Below are 19,552 nucleotides of genomic sequence, written 5' to 3' on the forward strand. Positions count from 1 at the left end.
TTTAATTTTTGAATCAAACACCTTTTGATTTACAAATGTTTTGCATTAATTAAGCTGCACAAAAAAGAAAAAAATTCGGCCAAGTGTTAGGCCCGCCGGCCCCACATAGGCCGGCCGGCCCCACCTCTTTTCCTTCTGTCCAGGAGCAGAAAGGGGATTATGCTTGAGTGCAGGGGAGGCAAAAGCAAAGTGATCGGCATCACATTGTGCAGAGGGGCAGGCCGCCCGGCCTCATCATGGCCGCCCGGCGCCTCTCCACCACTGCTGTCGTGTCGCCAACCACCAGAGCACAAAGCAAAGCGAGCCTAGCCCCTAGACTTTGACGTGGAGTAAGGAAGGCCGCTGGGGGAGCCGCCCGGCATAGCACAGGGCGGCCAGCCTGGCCCCTGCGTGCCCCTATAAAAGCCGAAGCCCCCGTCGTCCATCGTCGCACCGCAAGCTCAGGTTCTAAGTATCCCTCCTGAACTCGGGCTCCCTCTCTCCCTTTTTGAGTTTTGTTTGCTTAATCAAACTCTTTGAGCTAATTAAGTAAAGAACTCAAGTGCTAGCTCACCCATAAAACCAAAAATATTAGTGTAGCATTAGTGTTAAAACTAATTTAGTGCTAATTTTAGTTCAAATAAAAATGGTTCATTAGTAATAACCATCCCCATTTAAACCAAAAATCACAAAAATATTTCCTTTGAATAATTATGGCGTGACGAATGAAGAACGTTTGTGGTGGTTCGTTCCCCACAAGAACAACTAACCCGCTGATCTCTACTGTATTTTTTTTCCTTCGGCTATTTGTGGCACTAATGTGTTGTAGGAACCATGTCTCTGTGGGGCAACGTCCGGAACACGGTGAAGACATTCAGCTCGTCGTCCGGTTCCAGGAGTTCACGAGGATCATCAGCGTCCCAGGATGACATGTCAGTGGACTCAGTCCGCCGGCAGTCGGTATCCCGGGAGGAGGAGGAGGAGACCCCTGCATCTCCCGCAGTCCCTAGGAACCGCCTCAAAATCCGAGTCTTGACTATGGTCGATCAGATCGTAGCCCGGACTGATTATGAGCGGGATGCCCTTGAGCTGCTGAAGAAGAAGTCGTTCGGCCACGCCAAGCGGTTCGAACCAAACTTCCTCATCATGATGGGACTAAAGCAGGACGTTAACCGCGCGTTCACCGCAGCTGGCTGGGAAAACTTCGCCGACATCACCGAGACAGGTTCACATCTCTTGACCATGGAATTCCTTGCAACCATACATGTTGAAACCATTAGCACTGAAACTAAAATCCACTTCCGTTTGTTCAACGTGTTCTTTGAAATGAAACCCAAGGATTTTAGTATGGCGTTGGGCTTTAACAAGAAATGCATCCTAGACCCCTCTGTGCTAGCAAATGAACATGATTATGACCGTAGTACTTGGTGGAGTGCAATATCAGATGAAACTATTAGCAGTAAGAACAACATTGTATCCATTCATAATCCAACTCTGAGAATTCTTGCAAAATACCTCGCCATGGTAGTGTTCTCCCGAGCAGACCTCAGGCTTAATTTGCAGCTCCTCAGAGCTCATGTGCCTTTATGCCATGACAAAGAAAATTCGCTACTCATCCGTCATGGGCATGGTGTCACACTGGCAGAAAATGATCATGAGCAAGTCTCCCATCAACATGACCTCTCTGGTTACGCACATTGCACGATATGTCGGTGTTCTAGAGAATGCTCAGGTTACCTATCTGTCCTTGACGGAGGAGTACCGAACCATTGTCGGTCTGGACCACTTCATTCATGCTCACATGATGCGTGAGGGTCCCGGGAACTCTGTCTTTATATGCTATTCGGAGTATGACAAAGAGTTCGAGCTCCCTTGCCCGAAGCTCTCTCTCTATTCCTTGAAATTCCTGACCCTCCAGATGGAAAAGAAAGAACCCGCACGTCACAGCACGGCTAGCCCCATGACACGAGGCAGGACTTGGCATGATGCCTAGTTGGCCGATGCAGGCACATCAAGGCAAGCAGGAACTTCCCATCAGGCAGGCACCTCCCGCCAGGCAAGAACTTCTCGCCAGGCCAAAACTTCATGACAGGCCTGTGCTTCTCAGGAAGCCGGACTATCACAGGCATCACCTTCACCGAACACCTCTACACAGCCAAACCCAGCCACAGAACACATGAGCTTCGAGGAGGCATATGGGTACTACGCCCAGGGTGGCCAGAGTTCGTATCAGGCTGAGGGCTGCATGGGGTACGGTCACGATCAGGGATTCTACTACCCACCAGGTTTGCAGACTTCTCATGGTCCACAGGTCAGTCCATCAGGGCCACAGGTTGGTCCGTCAGCGTCGGTTCTCTTCAAGTTCGACAACCCGCTCACACGGGGACTGTCAGACCTCACTACTCGGATGAATGCCTTGGAGTTACGCCAGCAAGAGATGGGTCACAACCTTGAGCACAACACCAGCCTCACGCAGGAGAGTTGATGGATGTTATCATCCATTAATTATGATTGGAACCATGGTACCTACTACCCCCAGCAGTCGTACTCAGATCCCGACCAGCAGTACTGAGCTTCGTTGAAACTTGGGGGAGAGATCATGAGTACCTAGGTAAGTCGTCATGCCCACTCGTTCGTTCATAGAGCCTTGCCATGAGTAGTAGTAATAATAATAATAATAATAATAATAATAATAATAATAATAATAATAATAATAATAATAATAATGGTTATATAAAAAAATGTTACCATGCATAGAATAAAATTTCTCTCATATGTGTGGAAATCCGTGCAAGCTCTTGCCATGGAAATTATTAATAGTTGCTCTCCTTAAGCCTTGCATGTGCCCTCATTACAGCTTTTTACTCATCTGAGCTAGTTGGCACATATTAGACACCGCTGAAAATCTGATTGTGTGGAAGTATGAACTTGATTTCTAAGTCTAAGTTGTTGTGGGATTCGAGATAGCCTGATTGTGTGGGAGCATGAACATGATTTCTAAGTCTAAGTTGTTGTGGGATTTGAGATAGTCTACATTGGAATCAAAACTGTTACCTTGGTAAGGGAATTTCTCGGAATCAATTAAATTTTGAATCTTGGGGAAAGAATTCCTCAATGGTTTACATGTCCTATCAAGAGCCATAATATTTTATTACATGAGCAACCCATAGGCTATCTTGATTTGCTTTGAGCTTTGTCGAATGGTGAGTTCGCTTGAGGAAACTTATTTGTCATCTGCCAGTCTTTCTAATTTGCGTACCCATTTCATTGCTAGCCTCAAAAATGTCTGGTATGACAATTATCTATTCCGGGTATTGCCATCCACTTTCGCCAAACAATTCCACCACAACTCCAGCCCAAAATCTCCACTGTGTGCCTATTCATTTCAAAAAAGGTCAAAAGTATTCAAAAGCTCCATCTCAAAATTTCTACCAAGAAGGACATGGTGTAATCTTCTTAAAAAATGATGAAAGGAAAAGAAGAAGAGAGTACCCATGATCCTTAGCAAAAGAGTTCAAATGAGGAGTTCAAATTAAATGACCCAACATATATTCAAGTGTGAGTCGATTTCCTCCGTTTCCCCTGAACATTTGAAATTCCATGAGATCGGAATTGATCAAGTACCTACCCCTCACGAACTACTCTTCGGCATGGCAATACATGTAATCAAGGTATGCTACACTCTTCCTACCCAAAACTCCACAAATCAGTCTTAGAGTGGGAAGAAGTTGGTCAAATTTTGACCATGGTGATGATTATACATCTTGAGCAATTGAGAGTACCTTCAGGGAACTTTAACCATACTTGTGCAAAACTAGCAAATAGTCCGAGAATGAACCTGAACAAGGAAACATGAAAGTATTCTGGTGAAGGTTATTCAGTCCTCCAACCGCTCAAGACAAGGGATGAAATGTGAATAAGCCCCATCAACCAGAGCATATAGGTATGAGACAACTTACTCGACGTACATACGAGTAGAGTAACATGCTGTGCACAGGGTACCTGCAAGGGGTAGACATTGATGCAACTTCTGATCCACCGAGCCTCAAAGTTAAGTTTTGCTCGAGGATGAGCAAAAGTTTAAGCTTGGGGGTGTTGACGGCTATTATTTCATGTTCTGACTGTCAACTTCTTGAGAATAAAATGAGATTTTGCACTATATTCCATGCATATTTTATTTAATTCTAATAAGTTCCACAAGTTTTGGATGAATTGTGCTTGCAGGAGATCACAGCCCAAAAATGGATGAAAACGGAGAAAATCCAGGCCGCTCGGCCTTGACCGTGTCGGCCGGACTGACACCTCTATATACATGGGTGCATCCTTGTTACAGGATCAATGTGACATGCTCATAATGCCCCTAAACTAGGGATTGGCCCCTGATTCAGTCGGTGGACCCGGAAGGCATGGGCATCAATCAAAGGACCCACAAGTGGGTGCCTAGAGAAGCAAACATCGGTGATACCCATCCTTCGAGTAATGTGGAATGTTGATTTACATTGTCGGTGAAACAGAGGGCCAACGGGCTACGGAGGCAAGCCACCCGACCTCTCCCGAGCCGTCCGGACAAGGAAACCGTTTTTGGACCGAGCACCAACGAAACCGACATCCAGGAGGTATCAGGAGCGTCCATCTGAAGGCGGTGTCCGAGAGGCGGCATCTCTAGGCCAGGCGACCTAGGGGAGGCTGGCCGACCCCACCTAGCGGCCTCTGACGTCGCCCCTTCGGTGGAGTTGAAGCCAAGAAGATGGTTGTGTACACTTGCAGCACCTGTCCCTGAACCGACCTCCAACTGCTATAAAAGGGCCTCCCATCCTCACTTGTAACACACACCAAAAAGGAGTTCTCTCTTCACTCATTTCTAGAGTAGGATTAGTAGTTGGGAGTTAGAGTCGAGTCGAGCTTGTCTCGGGGATCTGGAGTCGTCATCGGAGCTCAGTATAAGCTCTTGTATCTTTTCCTTTAACTTTATTAATATAAGTAATCTTCTTTATTTACTTCGAGATAGCTTTACTTTTCGCAAGTCGTTTATCTTTCTGAGTACGAGTACTTGTCTGCAGATGTAATTTACCTCTAGTTCAACTTAAGTTATCTTTCTTGTTTGTCGGAGCTTGTCTTACGGGTTTTCTGGCCCGGACTACTGAGCTCAAGTTAGTTCGCTAGGTTGGGGATTTCTCTTGAAGGCCGCAAGAGAAATCATTGTGCCGAGTGCAGATGTGGTGTCTGACTTAGTGCTAGCTAGAAAGTGTGTTCCACCCCCACGGTACCGCAGTGGTAGTTGGCAAGTGGTGACAACCTTGTCAGTCCTTCGTAGTCCACCATGTTCATAGCAGTAGTTGCCGACTGTCGTTGGACTCCCTTCTCACCCCATTCCGAGTCCTTCTCTGAGGCCGCCGAAGTAAGCTCTAGGTTCTCGTCATTAAGGAAGAAGCTTAAGTCTGTTCTAGCGAGGCTAGCTTGGTAGTTTAGAAGTGTATCAGGTGTCCTTTCTCGCTCGTTATCCCCCAGCTGCTACCTCTCTAAGATATAGAGTCTCCTGTGTCAAACTATCATTGCCTGGCCATTTATCATATCAGTTTATCTGGCTTACCCCTACTGAATTAGTCGGTTGATATAATCAGTAAAGATTGTCATTACAATTTACGATATACTTTACCATAGTGCTTCCCTGAGGATTTTCACGATACCCCGGAATACTCCGTGGTGAAGTGCTACACTGGTGATTCTGTGCGCTTGCAGAATACCATTTCATATTGAGCATAAGAGACACCAACAAGAGATAAATTTTACCAGTTTATAACAAAATTTATCCTCCCCTACTACATTATTTTTATTTTGCAAATGCATTACAAAATGCATTATTGTCACAAGCAAAATATGTTAGTTGAAATTCATCACAAACCAGCAGGTTTCTAACATGGATGATGAATTATGTCTAATTTGTTAACTCATGGATTCCATCTGACAAGGAACTGCTCGACAAGAAACCTTGCTCCTGCGATGAATTCTGAAGAGCGATAGACTCAAGCTGTAAGTAAATGATCACCAGAAACAATACTTTATTTCTGTTAACTATGGTTCTTTTTTTAAATAATTTCCAGGGAACCAACCGTGACACAGGAGCGGTGAATTACATGGACACTTTTGTGAGCCATCCACCGTTCACCTAAGAGCATCTCCAAGTGTTTGGCAAAATTAACTTGGCAAATCATGTGATTTAGTAACTTGCTAAAATATATGCTAAGTTAAAAAGAAGACTATCTCCAAGAGTTTGCCATTTGGGCTTGGTAAAACTAAAAAGGAGGCCCACAAAAAAATACCTAATCAACTACCGACCGTGCCGCTTCATATCCCGTCGCCCATTCCTCCCGTCGCCCGTTCCTCCTGTCGCCGCGCGCCACGCCATCGTCCCGTCGTCGCCGCGGACTCCAACGCTGGTGGCCATCATCTACTCTGGCCGTCCATCTCCTCCTCCCATCAGGTCAGCATCTTCTCCAATGCCGATTGATCTCGTTCTTGCATATAGCTTTGGATATAGTGCCTAGCGTAGATTCCGTGGTGAATATTATTCCAAGAGTGAAGGACGTCTCACTCTAGCCATTTAAATTGCCTGCTGAGTTGCACTCTGCCTCCTTGCTAACTCATGGAGGGGTTGGCTTCACCACGGAATACTAAATCATTGTGATCTCCTGTCTCCAGCCGATTGATCATGCCTTTGAAGAGGTCCCTTGTTCAAAGAGAATTGGATGATTCATCATCCGATGACGATGACTACGTGATATTCTCGGCTGCTCAAATTGTGCATACTTATTCCAATGCCAAAAGAAGTCATGGTGGCTCTGTCCTTGGCCATAGAGTTCTTTATCGGGACAGAAAAGGCGGCCACGAAAGGATGTTTCAAGATTATTTTGTGGTTAATCCAACATACACCCCTAAATTTTTTTTGTCGAAGGTTGTTGTTCTTTCACTTCGGTTTGGTTTGTATTATCTGCTGAATTATTATTCGAGTGCTTAAAATTTAGTTTGTTTTCTTCGGGTACAGAATGTCTAGGGATCTTTTCATATGCTTAATGAATGCTGTTGAAGCACACGATGATTACTTCGTTCGAAAAAGGAATGCGGCCAATACACTTGGATTGAGTTGCTTCCAAAAAGTCACTGCCGCTTTTCGTATGATCACTTATGGGGTTCCAGCTGATGCAACCGATGAGTACGTTCGCATTGGCGAAAGTACTGTACTCGAGTCACTACATAGGTTTGTTGCTGCAGTTGTTAATATTTTTGAAGATGAATACCTGAGATATCCCAATGAGACAGACACAGCACGCTTACTTGCAATGGGTGAGCGAAGAGGTTTTCCTGGAATGTTAGGGTCCATCGATTGTATGCATTGGGCGTGGAAGAATTGTCCTTATGAAAAACAAGGTCAGTACAAAGGTCATGTGGACAAGCCCACTATCATTTTGGAGGCTGTTGCTTCGCACAACCTTTGGATATGGCATGCCTTCTTTGGAATGCCTGGATCTCATAATGATATAAATGTCCTTCACCGGTCTCCTTTGTTTGAAAACTTGGCGGAAGGTACAGCTCCACATGTGAACTATACTGTTAATGGACATGATTATACGATGGGTTATTATCTTGCAGATGGTATATACCCCTCATGGGCTACTTTAGTGAAGTCCATCAGTCTTCCTATGGGAAACAGGAGGAAATATTTTGCTAAAGCGCAAGAAGCAGCGAGGAACTAGTCTGAAATATGACCAGAGCACCCGTCGTGCAAAAAAAAAGAGATCGGACAATGGCAAATGGAAGGAGATCTGGTCTCTAGTCTAAACCAATATGCTAGTCTGAACTAGTCTCAGTATCCCTATTCTGAACCAATGAGATCGGGCTCTAAACCAATATGCTAGTCTGAACTAGTCTGAACTTTTGAATTCAATCCAGTCTGAACTAGTCATCGCATACTAATTTTCTACTACAACACAATCAGATGTGCATCATGATCGCAGGGAAAGATGCAATGAATTTCAGTCCAAAGTTCATCTCCCCCAAACAAGATGGATCATACCCAAGACACTCTAATTCAGATCCCTGATCAAGGCGTGAGCAGCAATTTACAGGGCAGCAGCAATTACAGATCAAGGCCACCACCACTGGAACATATGAACCCTAGATTGACTACCTGATCATGGAGGAGGCAGGGAACTGATTGGCCATGACGAGAGAAAAAAAATCATGGAAGAAGAACGAACTTGAGACCTGGTGGCCTTGGCGAGGAGAGCGTCGGGATTTGCTGGGGAGGAGGCGGCCTTGGCGATGGAGAGCGTTGGGATCTGCTGGGGAGGAGGCGGCCTTGGCGATGGCACTGGACGGTCGCGCCACGGGAAAAAAATCGCGACCAAGGAGGCGGCGGGATGCAGGCTTGGCGCGGGAAATAGGCGAGAAAGTTTCCTCAGCGCGCGGGAAGTCCAGTGCCGGCGCGCGATGCCGCGATGCGCAGCCAAATACGCGCGCGTAAAGATGCGCTTGCGGGAGGGGGGAATGCCAAGTTGCTAAAAATGCCAACCTTGTTTCCCAAACTGTTGGAGACGAAATTTTCTTGTTTTGCCAAATTTTCTAGAATTCCAATCTCATTTGGCAAACTCTTGGAGATGCTCTAACAAACTATAGCCAATTATTATACATAGTTGATCATGTTAGTGTTCATGATTGACCTAAAAAAAGGTTCTTCCTGTAAATAATTGTCTCTGGATTAAAATATCGTTACTAAATTTACATCTTACCTATGCTTATACACGGATACGAATATTTGTATTTGTTGTATTGTCAGCAAAAAGAAACACAAACACTAGTGCTAAAGGTGCATGTTTATGTTAATGCAGTATTTTTATTTCTAAGGAAATGCTACTCATTATAAGTTTATAGGTTACAAACTGGGCATTATTCTGTTGAAAAAATAAAACACTTCCTTATTATCAGGTCCGGCCATGGCAATTAACCTTCCTTATTATCTTTAGAGATTTAACATTCCAATTTTATTGTGGATATACGCTTGTAAGGATTGTGTCTTAATTTTATTTCACTAGCCAGTGGTTACCTAATAATTTATTAAGTATTACTATTACATAGTTTTTGTTCCCCTGCTCCGCTCACCTTCCAATAGATGCCGCTAACTAAATGCTCGAGCAAATGTCTGAGTGACGATTGGTGGCATCCTGATGTTTATCTTGCTGAATATGAAGTGAATTCTTGACTTGGTTAAATGAAAATGAATACTGGTTGTAATATTTTTCAGGTGTTTACACAGTTCAGTGTATACTTGTACTACTGCATGTATATGAACTGTTTTGACTGAAATATGATGAATAAAAACTACATATTTTTTTCTCATTTCCATGCCCAAATATTCATATGCAACCATACGAGATACAACTAAGAATATATAGGGGTTTTACACATGTTAGTGATTTTAAAGATTGAGCGCTCTGGGGAAATTTTCCTTCTCATCGACACCATGTTGGACACCACACATCGAGAGAAGAAATAAAAGATATCACTTTGAAACACATGACACACATCCCTTCCATCCTCCAGGTTACTACCTCGACGGCAAGCTCATAAGATAGCACGGCAACGCCGCGCCCAAGTTTTCTAGTCAGTTACGAAGTACCTGTGAACCCAACATGACGTTAGGTCAACAACGTTCAACTACAGAGTTATTACTACCTTAGAGCATCTTCAGCAGAAAAAAAAAGTAAAGCCTCCAACATATAAGACTCATGTGGTTGGTGGAAGTATTGGAAATTAATTTTTAATAGTCTGCTGTGAGAGTGATCACCAAAAATGCAAAAGTAATTAAGAGAGAGAGAAGATATTTTAGTAGTGGTGATGAGCAATCTGTTGAAGATGCTCTTAAATCTAATTTGGAAGCGCAAGGGGAAGCTAGAAAAGGAAAACCTCCAATTGAGAACTAAATGTCTTATTTTGTCATCCCCATAGATTGCCCACCCTAGGAAAAGATAGGGATCAAGGGGATTTTAGTTTCCAAACTAGCCCTTAAGGAAGTTGGGTTACTTACCACCAGAGGCGTAGCCAGGATTTGGATTAAGGTGAGGCCAAATAGTTATTAACAAGCTTTGAGAGGAGCCAATATAGACTAATCTTGATAATTAGCACCATTTCATTAGAGGGTATTAGTGGTGCTAAGAGAAGGTTAGGGTGGCCAGGCTCCTGCGCGCGCCCCTCCACCTTACGCACAGTGCCAGGACACGATCCGCCGGAAATGCTGAAAACCGTATCCCACCCACCAATTATTTTAACTACGGTAGCCTCTTGTATTATTTTTTATGCTACCAAAACATGCAAACAGAAACAGGGATCGAAGGCCAAGGGCAGTTATGTACGAACTGTAACTTGCTGTACAGCGTAAAGTTTACAGTAATGTCAACAGGTTCTGATGGTTTTCCATGAATCCCAAAGGCAATGTACCCAGCTTTGTGCAACTTCGTTGCGATTTGCAAGCCGGATCTCTACCGCCAGCCACTTACAGCTATTTTACAGGTGGAAGTTATTACGAGCACTCGCGGCGACCTCAGGAAAATCGCTCGTCTCCGTGCCCACTAGACGGTGAAGTTTCCATGTGTGGGGTGGTATTGGCCAGGGAGGGGTGGCCCTGCTGCCGGTACGGGAGGCCCGAAGTTGAAGGGGTGGTTGAACATGCAAGCTGGGCCATACTTGCAAACACCGAAGCGACCATAGTATGTGCACACAGGTTGGTCCTGACAAAATGACAAAGAAAAGGAAAACAAGCTTAGCCAGTGTTATTATTAAACGATACCCATTTTAATTAGTTTGCAGGGCCTAGTGGAATCAATTGTGCAACATGCTTAAATATTTTTTCCACACAATGCAACTCTTCTGAGATGTTCCCAAACAAAATATTGGAGTCATTTCTCTTTCCTCTCCATATAAGTCGAGATACATGGAAGTATCGCAGGCCTATGATCCATGTACTAGTGAATTCCTGGTGCAATCATAAATGTTGTAGTCTTAATGGGGAAAATAAGATGATAGGATAGGATAGGAACTTACAGGTTTGATAGGCAGGCCAATAGGGCTAAGACCTGATAGCGGAGCAGGCTGGCACAATCTTGGATGGTGAAATCTGCATTTCATCCTGTATTTGCAGAAACCACTCTTAACAAAATGCTGGCATTCTGGTTGGCCAGGTCTCTCTGGATATTCATCAGAAGGTAGTTGCTGATGTCCTGGTATATCAGCAGCCTTATACATCGGGTGATTCATATGAGGAGCTGGAAAAGGCGGAAAGGGGACCCCAGGAGGATAATATGGATTCACAGGAACCTGAAACTAATATTCACATGCCAAACAGTTATCCAAGAGAAAGCATCAATATTAAGCATACTGGGAAATTATTAAGTGTTTTAGCAAAAAATCGTTGAATTTACACAACACCTCACATCATTCGGTAATCAAAAACAGATTATTACTACTTGCCATCGCTTTTCTCTTGGCATAATACTTGGCATCGCTACCTTACACGTAATTTCTAACTTTCAACTAGTTCCTCAAAACTGTATATATAAATGGGCACAGAAATAGAACCTCCAAGGACCAGCGAACATACACCAGAAAAATAAACTAACACATTCGGTTCTTAAGCAACAAAAAAAGCAACTTAAGGACAAGCATTACTAATACCATCCAGTTAAATTAATGGCACAGCTGAAGTGAAACAAATTGTTTAATAGAGTACATTTACCTGATGATACCCAGTCCAGTCAGGAGAGGGATACATTCCTTGAGGTGGAATCATTCCTGCACTGTACGATGGCGCTGGAGCTAGAAAAGGAACATGTTGCTCATTCAATGCTCTCTGTTCAGGCCAAATCGGAACACTTGGCTGCGAGGGTCCTTGGGCACTTTGCTGTGGATTATCCCCATTCTCATGTTCCAAAACTGGTTCTTTTGAAGCGACATTACTAGGATCTGGGTGGTGAAATTTGCAGTTAGTGGCAAATTTGCAGCTCCCAGTGCGCATATAGAACGGGCACTCCTTTTCACCCTGCAAGATTAACATGAACTTATGCCTTCAAAAATTCCATATACAAGGATAAATGCATCCACAGTTTTCACAATTTTCTTGTTAATTTGGTACCTAAATTGATAATAATGGTTGCACCTGAATATTATTTTGCACTTTGCAGTACTATAATAAGAATGAGAGGACATAACAAAAATCAAAGTAATAGATAAGGATATAAGCTGCATAAGTAATGATTAATGAAAGACTTACTGGTCTCAGTGGAAGACCAAGAAAGTTCAGCTCGACCTTTTCAACCTCTGCTTTCCCTTCTTTCCCCTCACGGTGGAGGTACTTGCAAGCTGTACCAAATTTGCATCCACCTGGTGTTGAATAATACTGCAAGGTACATTATGTTATAGGATACACAGGAGAAAAATATCATTGCAATGAAAAATCTAATCCCTACCTCATACCTTAGATTTTATACAATATATGTGTGCATCAGCTTAGGCTGTGAGTAGTATCAGCTTACTACAGTGATTAGAAGAAACAAATTTGCAACAAAGTGGTGCACAACAGGAAAAATGAGCAACTAGAAAAAGTACACACAACTGCAACTAGTGGACAAAACAAGGAAGCTCCTGAAAGCAACTGTAGCTACACCAGTCTGGAGGCTAGGCCAGCCTGAGAACAAGTTGGTTTTTCAGATAGGCATGCATGTGCAGAGAGATGGAATACTATCAACCGACTTTCATCTGAATCCAGATGGACCTTGTTTCAAGACACAAGACATCATTGGCTTAGAGCATGTTTGTTTCCCCTCCAGGTTGCGGAATCCAACTTTTATAAGCTGAAGCAGAAACAAACAGCCAGCTTTTGGCCTCAGATTGTACAATCAATCCAACAATCCACTCAAACCCGGCTAGCTGCATTGTAGAATATGGGATGCGAATGGCAGAGGCAGGTTTCGAGTCTAGAGGGGGCTCCATCCTTCTTCTCCCTCCATCTCCACCTTTCTTCCTCTTTTCCTCTTCTCCTTCCCCTTTGCCTCCAATGGAGTTCCTGGGGGTAGGGGGGGGGGCTTGAGCCCCCCCTGCCCCTACGCTGGATCTGCCCCTGAATGCGATCACATTACCAAACTACCAACAGAACTTGATGGAAAATTACCCACACTACCACCGACCCTATCCGCTTGACCTCTAAACAGTTCGGCGTATTGTAGACTTTTGATATACAAATCCACTCAAAATACAGGTTGCGAAAACATGTACAAGAATTTTAATCTAATTATTTACATCCAGCTTTCGACAATCCAAAAGCTAGATTCTAAAATCCGAAGAGGAAACAAACAGTCCCTTATAATATAGGGAGCTTTTATCAGCCCCAATACAATTGAGTTTTAACATATGTTTTTTTAGGGGGGGTAAATATACTAAAAAATTTAAAAGCTTTTAGTGTGATTCAATCAACAAACTTAAAAACATTATGAAAGGTTGAAAGGTCACAGACAAACCTTGCATTCCTCCTGAACACTCCCTTCCAAAAAGGTTTCCTTTCTTTTATCCTTGACACCTTTCAAAATCTAAAAAATGAAAAAGAAAAGTAAATAGAACAATCAGGATACAATAGAACAAAGGTTTCACATAAAATAGAACATAAATCTCCATTAGAAATGGACTTTGGTTAGGAATGCATGTATAGCATCATGCAAGGATGGAAATTGCTTAAAACATGAATTAACATGTTTCTGGGGATGCAGGATGTCATAGTACATTCATTAGATGGTTTATAAAAATCCCACAGCTTAACAATAGATACTTAAAAATAACTGTATGCCCTATGTGTATAAATCCTAACCTTCTGGTTTGTGATATTTGTCTCATCTAACTTCTTGAAATAAACCCCCTTTTCAAGCTCTTCTGAAATCTGCCAGCATAAGATATGATAATTTAAGTTTCAAATGTAATTACATATATTATGAAATCTCAATATTAGTTCACATGACAATGCCCATGACAACCTTTTCCTTTGACTCCATTCTTCCCTTCTTTATATCAATAACCTGCAACAATTTAAATACGGTAGACATCAAACGTGGAGTTCAAAAACGAGGGAAAAAAGTGCAATCTATTTAAGTTTGTACTGAAGGTTAAACAACTGACATTTCACTAGTTCTGCAAGAACAATGCAGTTGCACATAACAAACACATCTGACAAAGATCAAGAACTTAACCATTCCATAAAATGCTAGAAATGAAATACTGACCTCATTTGATGTCTTCCTATGATTTCCTGAGTTAGATGAACTCTCCTTATCATGAAAGGTCTGCACAAATTAGAACATTAGCAAAAAAAATTATGAAATGGACATCAAATTACTAGTCCTAAAAGTGATGAATCAAGCTGTAAGATTCATTATTAAAGTTGATCACACATCAGATAGCATCCTATTTTTTTCAGAAGTAACAAGTTATGGAGGCATGCCTTTGAAGTTGCTTCAAAGCTAATCAAATTCTGTATAATGTAAAATATTTGTCAGAAATAAAAGAAGAAAATTTGGAGGAAGGTGGCATCAGCAGTCCTATACCACTGATAGTTACAATAACCCTGGATCTATGTCATGGGCTCATGGCCAAGTGAGCCACCAAGTGCACATTTATCCCAAGTGGAATAATTAGTTGCCTACAAATTTAGGATGCGCGTATTATCTTTTCACATTATCATGTACAAATAAAGTAAAATATGGCTCACCACAGAATCTGAAATATCTGGAACAAGGCCTTCGTATTCTTCTCTAGGAGCCTGGACAAAAGTTAAATAGATAATTATAAACATATTATAGTTTCTGTCTAATCTTCTAAAAGTTAAAGTTATGACTTGTGACTTCAAATATCTCCATGCAATACTGATCATGAAGCGCACAAACATTCCACATTTTGAATAAGCATATCATAGTAAGAAGATTAAATGGAAAATATACCAAACAGCAACCTACTGGATACAACTAGAGATGCAAGGTGGGCACCTAATGGTGTTTTTTGGGTCAGCTAACTAGTTATGTTGATTTGCCATTTTAGTCCATTTTTCTCCCTGAAATTAGTTAGGTGGCATGCACTGTAGTTCACTTTACCAAATTTTGGGTCGATGCAATGACCCAAAAGATATGGATACTGCATACCTAGATACAACCTAAGCATCTAAGAAATAAAAAAGAATAATTAAAAGGTACTCCCTCCGTTCCAAAGTGTAGGTTGTGTTGATTTTTCTAGGTTCATAAATTTTGCTATGCACCTAGACATACATTATATCTAGGTACATAGCAAATATTACGAATCTAAAAAAGCTAAAACAACAAAGATTTTGAAACGGTGGGAGTACATTATAGTAATGGAGAAGTATTAATGGCATCTTTTCATTTGGCAGGCAATATATTATGTTTCTGCCGTGATTTTTTTGAAAATTCAAGTGGGTTATCTCAAATTTGTTCACAACTTTTCAACAACCTAAAGAGCCCCCAATTTGTAATTATTACTGAAGGATAACATTCTTGTGGCTTCATAGAACACATGGAAGTAATGCAATCATTGGGACTAAGCTACTCAAAATAATATGTTCATCAAGAGGATATCCAAGAAGGTGCTGAACCAAATTAGAAAATAAGAACAAACAGCCTTGCCGTGGTGACATCTCAATTTGATACACAATCCTTTCTTCCACATTATGGTACGGTAAAGGGGGGGGGGGGTACCTTAGAGAGAGAGAGAGGGCACTGAACACACAATTTAAGTGGATGATCTTCATAATAGTACCATAATAGATAGTAAAGGGAAATATGGGTGTGAAATGCAAGGCTAGCCTGTACATCTTGAAAAAAAACGTGGGGAAGACCCTAAGTTTCTTAGTTAAATATACCATGAACAGGAAGAGCTATTGAGCTTATCATCCGGGCCTAGAATCTATTTCAAGTCATTCTGGTCTTAGGTGATCATTCAATTTGTTTATCGAAGCTATTAGCGCAGAGAATAACAAATGACCATTTCATTATCCTATTTAAAATTTAAAATAAAAGAGAAACTATGGGGCACAAGGGCTTGTAATCACATTGAAATAATTGACAGAAAAGGGGGAATAGTCACATTTTGAGCAGTATCCACATTTATTATTAAATCTACAGACAAAATCAAAACAAACCAATGGCAATTGGGATATGTGGGACCTGGGTGCACTTGGGAGTATAAACACCTAAAGATGTGGCACCAAAGAATGTGTAGCCCATTCCAGGCATTTATTTATCTCACTGGGTAATGAATGCTTATCCAGCGAGTTCAATACTAGTTAATATGCATCAGAGTTGAATGAATGGGTGGCGAATCTAACCTCTAAGTTGAAGAATGTAGTGCAAGCAGAAGAATATCCCCAAAGCCCACCTCATACAACAGCACAAATGGAATTTGACATGCATTGGCCATAACAAACTGGAACACCTTAATGCATCCAGACCCCTTAGCGAACAACTACATACACACAACATACTACAATTGCTTCCCCCTACCAAGCTGCATTCACCCACTCCCGGCGCGCAACCAAAACACCAAAATTGATGCACACAACAAACCAAAAAAAGAGTCCCTCTTATTCTCTCTTGCAGAAGCCCGATCTCATCCACAGTATCATCGAGGTGCCAATAATAGACAGACATGCATTCACAAAAGACAGCTGGCACACATGTAGCAGCAAGCGTAGAAGGGCCAATCACCTGATCATCATCAGGCGAAGATGTTTTATTGCTGCTGCTGTTGCTTCCGCTCCCGCTGCTCCCACTCCCTCTCGCCTGCACATCCACACAGTGAAAGCAACGCGAGGTCACAAACACACGAAGAAAACAAAATAAAGCAAAATCCGTCTCCTTTTACTCCACCCTGCACAAACCACCAAACCCCAACTCGCCATCACCATTCACCAGAACCGGATCAAAGCCCCTCCACATAAATCCCACCCAGAAAAAAGAACAGGGACCTTTATTACTGGCCCAGTCCAAGTCCAAGCGGCCGGGGTCATACCCTGCTGCTTTTCTTCTTCCGCGACGGGTGATTGAACTTGCACTTGATCCCGAAGCGGCAGGTGCCGAACTTGAGGTAGTAGCTGCAGTCCGGCTCCCCAGGCCGGCGCGGGAAGCGCACCTTGCCATCTGCCGCCCCCGCCGGCGCCGGCGGGGGCCCCCGCACCTTCTCCCCGGCGACTTCATCGCCGCCGCCGACGGCGACGGGGACGGGGACGTCGTCCCAGCCCGAGGGCTCCGGGAACCCGCCCCCGCCGGCGACGGCGATGCCCAGCCCGGCGAGCTGCTTCTCGATCGCGTCGGCATCCGCGGCGCCGACGGAGGAGGGGGAGAGCGAAGCGATCGGGGACTCCGCGGCGTCGGGGGGCTGGGTGTTAGCTTCAGCGTCCGCCATTGGAGCCGAGGTGAGAGGGGAGAGAGAGAGAGAGGGGGGGTGATGGCGACGGTGATGGGGACGAGTGAGAGAGGGAGAGCAGGTGGGGAAGCAAAGCGAAGTGGGGAAAAACCCTAGAGAGAGAAAGCGGACATGGGGGAGAGAGAGACGGACGGGGGTCGGAGCCCGTCGGGGAAGGGGAGGAGGGGTAAAACGGTGAAACGGATCAAAAAAAGTCCTGCTGCTTTACAATTTACAGCGCCCAGTATTTCGGACAAACACCCTTCATCGTTCCAATATTTGCATTATACATTTTACGAGGAGGCTCAGACAGTGGCCCCCAGGGTGGTTTTGAGATTTGCAGGAGACTGGGGTGCTGGGTGGAAAAAGGGAGGGGATGCGAGGACAAGGGAAGGGGCGGGCGACTGCTGGGCGGAGTTGCGCGCATGTGACGGACGCGCAGCGGGTCTGACTAGCGTGCGACCGCGGGGGCGACGCGGGGCCCACGCGCCGGTCAGAGGAAGGGAGACCGGCGGGTGACGGTGGGAGCAGGTTCAATTTTTCGGTCGAATTTCGCCGAAATTTCAGTGTTTTTTTCGTTTTCGCTAGTTACCGAGAAGAGAAATTTTGGTATTTTTCGCTATTTTTCGTTTTCAAAATTAAAAATTCAAAAATATTTATAAAAAATTCGAAAAAAATATGATAAAAAATTAGGTGTTCTTCTGAGTAAATAGGACTAGAACACACTCAAATCTAAGATCATTTGATAGGCTAAAATTAACATTTGAAACCGTAATTTGAATGACTCGTCATTTCATGTGCAAAAATTTGTTTTCTCCCCTCGACTTCAACTAGACTTTGATTTATCATGATGTTGGTGAGGTACCTATTCAATTTCATACGCACATAAACGCTTCTTCTTTATTTGTCAGGAATTTGCTTATGGTTTGGACATGACATGGGCAGGTGTGCAATACACACGCACGTTTACTCTTTAATTATGTCGCTTCTGCTAGCTATACGCAGAAACCATGAGAAGTTGTAGTAATGTAGAATTAACTCTGACGATGAATCCGTACGTATCATGCATGTGAATTGTTTTTTTCTGTAATAATATCTATATGCATGCTTTTCCTTAAAGTTAGCGACAAAATTTGTGAGAGACCGTAATTATTTTAGGATGGCAAGTAGTAGGAGTAAAACAGATTGGAGTATTTGAGAACTTGAAAATTTTAACCAGCTATTAATATGTTTTTCATGACCGAACTCACACTTTAAAATAAAAATTTGTCTGGAGATTTGACTGCTAGGCTTGTGCTATATAGGTTGCTTGCCTTGTACGCACGAATAAAGTATCTTTGTCCTATCAAGGATGGTAAACTACCGAGACAGATTAGATTCGTTTTCTTATTTTACAATGTATGCGCAGTCAACAGAATAATTTCTAACATTGTTACACAAATTAAGCTTCCTTGTCAGATGATGAATATATAAAACAATTGGTGTACTCTGTTGTATTTAAATGCAGAAAATATGCTACATGGACTTAGTATGGACTATGCCTTTGCCTCTGTTGTATCTTTGGATTGTAATAATTCTAATATACTTTGGATGTATTATGTTGTAATAATTTATAGGCATATCCGCAATAACAAGAATAATAAAAGTCCAGTTGAGACCTAAGAGAGAAAATGGAAGTTGTCACATGAAATGAAAGACTTTTAATTGGTAGTTTTTGAAATAATTAAATAATTTTCAAACCATTGCTCAAATGAAAAAGTTCGTAAAACAAAAGTTGTAGATCTCGAAAAACTGAACAAAGTTGGTATTCAAAAGTTTTTCATTTGACCTCGGGAACAGTAGGAAAAACACAAATTACATAATTTTCCGGTCGAAAATCACCGAATTTCGGTCGAAATCACCGAAATTTCGGTCGGAATTCATCGAAATTTCGTTTTTTGAATTTGAGGTCCCTTTCCGTTCGGAATTAGCGAATTTCGGTGAAATTTCGGCCGAAATTTCGTTTCCGGCAAACGGCGGGATTCGGAAAAAAAAACAAAAAGGTAAACCCTGGGTGGGAGACGACCAGACA

The 19,552-nt window shown here is 42.8% G+C and overlaps 2 protein-coding genes and 1 long non-coding RNA gene across 4 annotated transcripts; 1 reads left to right on the forward strand and 2 right to left on the reverse strand.

The window, feature by feature from the left end:
• Nucleotides 1-410: 410 nt before the first annotated feature.
• Nucleotides 411-4,975, forward strand: LOC120666015. The gene is made up of 2 exons (XM_039945787.1): nt 411-1,204; nt 4,204-4,975. The coding sequence occupies exons 1-2, from the start codon at nt 814-816 to the stop codon at nt 4,332-4,334; spliced, it is 522 nt and encodes a 173-aa protein (XP_039801721.1). The 5' UTR covers nt 411-813; the 3' UTR covers nt 4,335-4,975.
• On the reverse strand, nt 1,344-2,651 carry LOC120666016. Its single transcript, XR_005671512.1, has 2 exons — nt 2,112-2,651; nt 1,344-2,060 (listed from the first exon to the last, which is right to left on the reverse strand). It is a non-coding gene; the product is annotated as an uncharacterized LOC120666016 (long non-coding RNA).
• Nucleotides 4,976-10,342: 5,367 nt separating the features above from the next.
• LOC120666017 (zinc finger CCCH domain-containing protein 65-like) lies at nt 10,343-17,653 on the reverse strand. 2 transcript variants are annotated; one of them, XM_039945788.1, is made up of 11 exons: nt 17,089-17,653; nt 16,785-16,859; nt 14,780-14,830; nt 14,295-14,354; nt 14,049-14,090; nt 13,886-13,954; nt 13,542-13,610; nt 12,299-12,424; nt 11,765-12,067; nt 11,074-11,352; nt 10,343-10,760 (listed from the first exon to the last, which is right to left on the reverse strand). In XM_039945788.1, the coding sequence occupies exons 1-11, from the start codon at nt 17,479-17,481 to the stop codon at nt 10,602-10,604; spliced, it is 1,626 nt and encodes a 541-aa protein (XP_039801722.1). In that variant the 5' UTR covers nt 17,482-17,653; the 3' UTR covers nt 10,343-10,601. The 2 variants fall into 2 exon arrangements, with proteins under 2 accessions (XP_039801722.1, XP_039801723.1); XM_039945789.1 differs by having other exon boundaries at nt 11,074-11,346; nt 17,089-17,652.
• Nucleotides 17,654-19,552: the final 1,899 nt, after the last annotated feature.

The sequence above is a fragment of the Panicum virgatum genome, chromosome 3N (assembly GCF_016808335.1).
Source record: "Panicum virgatum strain AP13 chromosome 3N, P.virgatum_v5, whole genome shotgun sequence".
Classification (NCBI taxonomy): domain Eukaryota; kingdom Viridiplantae; phylum Streptophyta; class Magnoliopsida; order Poales; family Poaceae; genus Panicum; species Panicum virgatum.